The following is an 8,569-nucleotide window of genomic DNA, read 5'->3' as shown; positions in this document are numbered from 1 at the left end:
TCCCATCTCTACTCCTACCCCTATCCCACAAGGGGTGCTCTGGGTAACCCGGGCCAGAAGGTTTCCAGGTATGCTAAGGTCTCCTCACATCTGTGTAGAGTAGGAATGAGTCACCCTGACATTGGAGTAAGAAACCTGAGAGTCGGGGTATAACCTCGGGTGTTCCCAGGTATGTGGTGACCCCAAAAGAAAAAGCTTATTCATACTCCTGGTTTAGTTTAATTAACTGGGTGTTTCTTATAAGTAATTACTGGTTTTAGCAACACACAGCCCTGTCTCCAGCCCTGGACACGTACGCGTAGAGTTACGAGACATCCTACTCTAAATATCCAGTTGCGGTAAACTTGCCATTAGTAAACATGGCGGGTGCGGTAACCGCTCGTGGATTGGGTACTTCCGTTACTTCCAGTTTCCACAGGGGTTTCTGGGAGTTGTTGTTACTTTTTTTGCTATCTGCTGCTGCGTATCGGCTAATAAACTAAGTTTCCCACGAGCCTTTGCGCCTGGAGCGGACGTGTCACCTAAAGGTAGCGGTCGCCGGTTTGTTCCAGACACCGGCTCTTTGAATCGTATTGTGTATTGAGCCGCGTTGGCTTCTGTGCTGGGAGGTGGATTACCGGACGCGTCAGCATGCACCCTGCGGTGGCCGTGGGCCTGGTGTTCGCGGGCTGCTGCAGTAACGTGGTGTTTCTGGAACTTTTAGCCAGGTGAGAGTAAACAAGTTGTCTCCATTCATTCCCTGGGCAGACAGGCAAGGGCCACTCTCCCTGAATGCTCTGTATTGGCGATGCCTGCGTGCCGTGTTAAGCTGTTATTATGATATACTTTGCAGTAGTATCTAGTGATTGAGTTCCACTAACACACATCCCTCTGTCTCCTCTACACCTTCAGAGTAACTTACACACAAAGCACATTGCATCGGAGGACATGTCATTCTGCAATAGAAGAAATAGCCCTGTTTACTAAATTTAGGGTCACAAAATAAGTTCTGTGCTTTATACGCAAGCCTGGCGTGTTTTGGGTCGCGTCCAACTCTTATGATTCCCAAAGTAAACATTTTTCTTGGTGGTTACTGCTATCAGGTGATCCCTGCGAATCGGCATACCTGGGAACTTTCTAAATGACTGTTACGTATTAACCCTTTAATGGCCCGTCATGCAGAGTCTGTGTAGGTAACACATTTGATGAGTCGCTAAGTATTTAAAGATGCTCTTAACTATTTCACCTGTATTCAACCAGGGAAGTCAACCATAACGTACAGGGAGCAAAGGCACCAACTGAGAGTCTTACATATGATTACGGTAGAGTAGGAAGGAGACAACCCAAGAGTCTGCCGCACCATTGTAGAATTGCAGCTAAAACCCGAGATTTGGGGTCAAACCCTTGAGTTCCTGGGTACGCACATGAGCAGTATGCATTCTGAGACTTTCACGTCCATCGTTTTGGAAGCGATAGGATCGTTTATTTGTATGCCCTTTGAGACGAACTTAGAATTTTTGGAACTGAAGGATATAAACCATGGTGTGAAATGGTGATTGCTACATATTACTCATCCTGTAAGTACACGTTAGCCCGTATTCTGCTTCTGCGTCAGGAAGGTGTGTTCAGTGATCTTCCCTCTTTGCTAATAGCGCATTAACCTGTTTATCAGCCGCTGTGCAGGGTGGATGCTACACGTTCAACCTTGAACCTCAGGGCTATAGGAGAAAATTGCATATTACCAGTGCCTGTGAGCATGCGTACAACATGTGTGTACAGTACTCCCAGGGGCACTGCCAATGTCACGCAAAACATGCAGCGTTTGAGAGAAACACAAGTGAAGCAGAAACCGGTGCATTGAATGCCGTGGAAGAGCATTGTACATTGTACATACAGACCTCTGCGTGAGATACTCTGTGGTTGCTCATATTACCACAAAATAAACATGTGGAAAATAAACATTAGAGCATGTGACAATTGAAGTATGCATATTTGTTCCTTTTAACATTAATAATATCATGCCTGACTTACTCAAAACATCAACTGTATTCTCTTTCATGTTAAGCAAATACTCCTTAGTAGGTCTGACATTTTTATTTTATTTCGACCATCATATGCATAATATAACTGTGTCGTCTCTTTAGATTTGTGAGGGATCTTCCTTGCAAATGTATGGGGGGGTTCTGCATGTATTTAAAGGGACTCCCCAGGCTTCATATGCATACAAAAGCTGCGTGGTGCACGTACGCAGAAAGCGCTCCCATTTATTTCAGTGGGGACAACTTTCCTGCCATGTCTTGGCCAAAGCATGCGCGAAAAGCAGCAAATTACTCCCTATTAATGGACTCTATTACGCATTCCTCGTTGGTAGGGCTGTATAGGGACATGAGAGTGTTTATTTAAGACATTATTCACAAGTAATCCTCTTTCTTTCCAGGAAATTTCCAGGATGTGGAAACATCGTTACGTTTGCACAGTTTCTATTCATAGCCATAGAAGGCTTTATCTTCCAGGCAGATTTCGGCAGGAGGAAACCAGCCGTTCCAATAAGGTAGGACATTACTCGCTGCCGCAATATCTTATTGAACCTTACTTTTTGTAATATTATGGGTTTTTTAGCAGCACAGATAAAGGCAAAAGTCATTTCACCATGCTGATCGCAACTATGTAATATCTATAGAGTGGAGGAAGTAAATAATACCCATGGTTATTAAAAAATAACTATGAACTTTATAGGTAACAAACTGTTAACTGGACTAAAGTCTGCTGTTACTCATCACACAGTAGAGCTATTGCAAAATGAATTAGTAACTCTTGGGAAAGTTTTCTTTGGGCTCACGTTCTTGATCCTGCTTACTTAACAAACCTATTGAGTGGTGCTAAGTTGCTTACAGTATCCGAGTGGGTGCCACGTTATTATAGCAACTTGGTGTAATAGCTACCAAGATACTAAGCGTGCTCAGCTCCAGAGTACGAGTTTTCAGTTACTGGACTTCTAACTGGGAAGTTGAGCTTCTTGGAAAGTGATTTTATTATATCATAGCATTAAATACCTTCTCATAAAGTAGTTTTACAGTGCCATAAACCATGGGGGGGGGGGTTAAGGCTGATGCCAAATGTCATAGTATGTGCTTGTGAAAAAAAGGTCACTGCCCATACTTTACTTTAGTTCTGTATACATGCCAGCATACTATTTACCATTTGTGCGCGTGTGTATGTACAGATACGTTTCACCTACTGCCCCGTAAATAGTGTAAAGCATCCTGCTCCAGTTGCCCGTTTAGCTTATTTATCTAATTCCACATGCATGTATCCATTCATTTCATATAGTTATACCAACTACATTTGGTAGTGTGGAGCCCTTGACCTGTTTGTATGTTTCCCCAAACTTTACAGATTACAAGCCTATTTGCTATTTTTTGTTGTAGGTATTACATAATCATGGTAGCCATGTATTTCACAGTCAGCGTGGTGAATAACTATGCGCTCAACCTCAATATCTCCATGCCGCTACACATGATATTTAGATCGGTAAGTGTTAAAACACCTTCTGGAACTCTTCCTTTTACCGAAAACAATTATTATAGGGTGATATGTATTTATAACATGACATTATTAGAGCATAACAAAATCAAAATGTTGATCAGCAGTTTTGAAGATGTCTAAGATTTGCTATAACTACCCATTGTGTTTGGAACATTATATACCCGCATGTACTCGCCACCCTCTCCGTAGCAGGTTTGGAGGTTTTCATATCCTAAGGACCAGAATGCTTTTGTCATTTTTGTTAAACCATGATTTTCCTTTTTTCGTATAAGATCAACAAATTATACATCTTTTTTACCGATCATATCAATATATACAACATAATTATTAGTCATAACAGATACTAAAAACTATACTGAAATAGAAACAAAAAAAAAAATTTTGCAAGTTTGTGTAACATTTCTCCTGTACTGTAGGGGGTCACAAGACACAATTTATGTTCAGCGACATCTGCAGCTTGTAGTAATATCCCATAAACGTATTTGTTTTAGGTTGAAGAGGGCATCACCCATCCTTTACATATTATCCTATATTACATATTTTGAATACTACTGGCTTAAGGAGTTTGGGGGGGTAGTGATTTTTTTTAATATCATTTTTTCTTATTGTAGTATAATATATATATATATTCATTTTTACTTTCCCTTTTTTTCTTAAGGCTCTAGACTCGAGATCCCCTTGGGGTCTCCCAATAACTTTCATATTTGCATTTTTTTTTCTCCCTCTCCTCCTGATCTGTCTGTGCTGGTCACACTGTGATCAGCAAGAGGGGTTCCATAGGCCAGCATTGGTGATCACAAATCTTGCAAACATAAGGAGCAATGGGAGAGCCCAACGTTCTAGAATGACCCTGCTCTCCTGTCCTCGTTCCATGTGTGACGGCGCTCTGATTTTGTATATCTGTGATACGTCGTATATTTGGCTTTTGACATTATTATACCAGAAAGTCTGAGCATTTAGATGACTATTATTATGTTAGCATAATAACAAGACACTTTCATTTTTGGAATGTAACAGATGATGGAACTCACTCAACTAACAGGTTTTCTTGTATTCCAGGGATCTTTGATAGCAAATATGATACTCGGCATCATTATTCTTAAAAATAGGTAAGTGACCTAATCTGTACAATATTATGTACCGCTCAATCAATGAAGGGTTGCTACTGTAATGGCTTAATTCGCTAGTAGAAAAGCCCATAGTGACAGTGTACAGTAACTGGCGTTATATGCCGCTTCCTCACCAAGTAATCAAAATGAAGGATTTGTCATGAATTTGTGTGTAAAATGCAGTAAGAAAGTAAGGCCATCTCAGGCAGCTAACTTGTACTGTGGGAAGGATATTTAATCAAATAATTGTCTGCACTTTAAACGTACACTTCTTGTTTCCACAGCTGTCAACCCTGTTCCATTTTACCCGTTATTTTCTGCATGTTTATCTAGTTATTAGGCAAGTGCCTTCCCACATCTTCTATCAATCTGTAACAGAATCCCCACCTGTAATCCCCTGTTATTTTTTCACTCCAATCGCCTTCTAGATTTCTGTATCTCAGTATGTTTAATGGCCATCATAATTCTTTACATACCTGGATAGTATTGCCATGAAGCGCCATGCCACTGATTATCTGTATTTTTAGCCGTAAAAAAATATCATATGCGTAAAGTGTATATGTTTTCTTTTATTTCTCCCCAGATACAGCACATCCAAGTACCTGTCTATTGGCCTGGTGTCTATGGGGATCTTTATTTGCACATTAATGTCTGCGAAGCAAGTGGTATGCGTTTATTTTGATCAGATATGAAAATTGTGGGGTTTATTTTTAACCAGAAGCCTAGTGACGCGTATCTAGTGAAAGTAATATTGTCACTAGAATGACGGTGCATTATATGAAGTATATTACATTTTTACACTCCTCTAGGCATCCCATCCATCTGCCACTGAGGAAGATGGGTTTATTGCCTTCTTATGGTGGCTTCTAGGTAAGTGTTTGCCGTTCTTTCCATCAAACGTTTACACTAAGAAAAGTATTTCCAGAACGCAGCATGCTTGGACGTTCAAGATGATAAAATTAATTCAATTATTATTGAAGGATGGTTTTTCGAGACTTTGAAAAGCCAAACCTTACTACCAGTTAAGCTGATTCATTAAAAGTTCATTTTATTGATTTAAAGAGCAATGCAAATGTAATTGTTGTGGTTAGGAAACCATATACGGTAAAATGAATACTGCCATTGCCACGGTCGCCTATTTTAATGAATACTGCTGCTTTTCAAGGCAACCCGTCCCATTGAGAGTAGAGCAAGGCTGCACACATCCCGCCCTTACAGGTCACATACAGGCCAGGAATCCTGTCAATCGCCATCTGAAAACAAGTCGTTTTTTACATTTTTAATTGAGATGATGGGATATCCATGCTTTCAGTCACTGTAGTAGCATGAATGTAAAGTCCCTTTCTATGTCTCTGTTTCTGTTCAGTTAAATCCATTTAGTGAGTGCTTATGTGAGTTTTCCCCCCCTGCAGGTATTGCAGCTCTGACCTTCGCCCTTCTAGTTTCCGCCAGGATGGGAATCTTTCAGGAAACGCTGTATAAGGAATACGGGAAGCATTCCAAAGAGGCATTATTTTATAACGTAAGGTTAACAGCGGGAAGTGTACCGGAGCTACATGGAAGACATTACATTTAGAGGCGATTTATTCTATAACATTCGGCTGCCCATCAAGAATAGTTCTAGTGCATGGTTATAATTGTATTATTTATTGCTTTAACATTTATGAATGCAAATTATACTGCGCTGCAGTATACTGTGCGGCGCTTCTTAGGTTATGTACATCTAAACCAGCACACACAATGTAGGGGTATATACAATGTGTATACAATGTGTATATAAAATGTCATTCATTTACATATGCATAAGGTTGATAAAATAGTATCTCCCTGATTTAACCATATAGTATAAAGCATGTGTGCAGCCCCTCTTGCAGGAGAAGATTTCTGGGCTTTTCAGTGAAATACAGTATGTCATTTGAATATTCATGGTGTAGTGAAAGACGCTACACTGGTTTGGTGTACGGTGCAAAATCTCCATACATATACTAATTTATTGTGCATAATTTAGCATGTACTTATGTTCTTATGTGTGTATTTCTAGACGGTGATCCTACAAAATTGAAAATATTAGTTTGATATAACTCCTGAGCTTTATGGTAGAATTAAATCATCTCTCTCACGTGTTCTTTTCTCTGACAGCATGCATTGCCTCTGCCTGGATTCCTGCTCCTAGCTCCTGACATTTATAATCACGCGGTTATGTTCACCAAGAGCGGTAGGTGTTCAGGCTGTCGGCGGGACGCTGTTTTTGCTGTGGGTTAGACACAATCCTCAGTGTTCCGTTACTTGCGACCTCTCATTTCTTTCTGAAGCGTGTTCCTTATTTTCCAGGCATGAAGGTCTAAACTTACTTAGCATGACTGGTTCCATTATTATTTCCTGTTACTTATCAAAATACCGCAAGATATGGAATTGAGGGTCTGCGTATGTCATATGCAGAACATTACAAGAAGGCCATTATTTTGTCCTGCTGTTATTTTTCTGAGAATTTATAGATTCCCATATGGTTAACCCATCCTTGCTTTATTGATTGCAGAGCTGTTCCAGGTCCCCGTTCTGGGAGTACAGATGCCGATCATGTGGTTTTATGTGCTAATGAACGTAATCACTCAGTATCCTTGCCACACAGCTTTACCCATCTCTGGGGTTTCTCGCTGCTCATGTAGGGACCACAGAAAAGCAATCAAATGTATGATTGATGGTTTTGCTACTTTGGAGTACTGTATTGAAGTCTGCATTAGATGTTAAATGTTACAATGCAGGAAACTGAATGAATTCAGTAGAAATCCTGGTTATGGGCACATGTAGTATACTGTGCTGAGGTACAATATGAATACATGGTACTTGCTTCTGTATCCTGTGTTGTCTGTTCTCCTTAACTTTGTTGCGCAGATATGTTTGCATCCGAGCTGTGTTTACCCTTACCACTGAGTGTCCATCTCTCACGGTCACCCTGGTTGTCACACTTCGCAAGTTCCTTAGCCTCATTTTTTCAATACTTTACTTCAGTAACCCTTTCACCACCTGGCACTGGATTGGCACGCTTTTTGTGTTCTTGGGAACTCTATTGTACACTGAAGTGTGGAACAGCATCAGGACCGCACCTTCCAAGGATAAGAAGGAAACTAAAAAGGACTAGATGACCCCCCTTTTTATTATAGTCTGGTACAGTGTCAGCGACTATGAACATGCCTGTACAGTCTGCATTGAATTTTTTTTAATGTTGCATCCGTCTCATTTTATGATAGTCTGTTAATAGGAAACATTGTAACTGATCAGCACTGTAAATATCCGGTTACCATTTTATTAATAATTTTGTCAAGGCATGTGTTCCACGCTGATAATGCGGAAGCCAATCACATCAGAATGCTCTATTTACATAAGAAAAATATCTTAGTTAAAGGACTATGGGTGCTTAAACAGAGAATAAGCTAATGGTAATCAGCAGCGGCAGTACAGCAAACCAGAAACTGGATCCTCAGGGGTGGTGCCAGGTATGCGCAGTTATAGAGAAGGTAATCCTGAAGAAATGGGAATCTTGCTGATTGACCCTTTGTAAACCACAAAGGGTTTTGAGATTACTTATCCCAAATAAGAATATTACAAATGTGAATATTCAGAATCTGGAAGCGCACACCATTAAATAGTTTAGCTTTACTCTCATTTAACATTTTGTTATCCCCTTATTTATTTCATATGTGATTTTCAGTATTAGAGCATTAAACATCCAACGGTAATTATACATAGGAATTACATTGCGCTTAGTTAAGTTTTTAAATTTTTAGTCTCCTAACTCCAGGATTCTGGTGTACACATTTTCTATCTCCTGATATATTGTAAAGATACAATATAGGTAAGTGACTCATTTTATATGGTTGTGTATAAAGTAGCACCAACATCCCCTATTGCTGAACCTGGCAAATAAGACTCCTTTC

The 8,569-nt window shown here is 40.1% G+C and overlaps 1 protein-coding gene across 1 annotated transcript; it reads left to right on the top strand.

Moving 5' to 3' along the window:
* The first annotated feature begins 530 nt into the window (after positions 1–530).
* On the top strand, positions 531–8,339 carry SLC35B4 (solute carrier family 35 member B4). Its single transcript, XM_053463152.1, has 10 exons — positions 531–707; positions 2,417–2,530; positions 3,408–3,510; positions 4,585–4,634; positions 5,218–5,299; positions 5,444–5,504; positions 6,047–6,156; positions 6,774–6,849; positions 7,171–7,246; positions 7,527–8,339. Exons 1-10 carry the CDS (start codon positions 631–633, stop codon positions 7,771–7,773), a joined length of 996 nt encoding a protein of 331 aa, XP_053319127.1. The 5' UTR covers positions 531–630; the 3' UTR covers positions 7,774–8,339.
* The last annotated feature ends 230 nt before the right edge of the window (positions 8,340–8,569 follow it).

Source organism: Spea bombifrons, chromosome 4, assembly GCF_027358695.1.
Source record: "Spea bombifrons isolate aSpeBom1 chromosome 4, aSpeBom1.2.pri, whole genome shotgun sequence".
In the NCBI taxonomy this organism is placed as follows: Eukaryota; Metazoa; Chordata; class Amphibia; order Anura; family Pelobatidae; genus Spea; species Spea bombifrons.
This window is presented reverse-complemented; position numbering and strand designations above follow the sequence as displayed.

What these genes read in the sequence shown, in the direction of transcription:
- SLC35B4 (XM_053463152.1), top strand. Translation starts at nt 631, where the DNA reads ATGCACCCTGCGGTGGCCGTGGGCCTGGTGTTCGCGGGCTGCTGCAGT. An exon ending in TAATGTCTGCGAAGCAAGTG is followed by an intron (nt 5,300 to 5,443) that starts GTATGCGTTTAT and finishes ACACTCCTCTAG; the next exon opens with GCATCCCATCCATCTGCCAC. An exon ending in GGTTATGTTCACCAAGAGCG is followed by an intron (nt 6,850 to 7,170) that starts GTAGGTGTTCAG and finishes TATTGATTGCAG; the next exon opens with AGCTGTTCCAGGTCCCCGTT.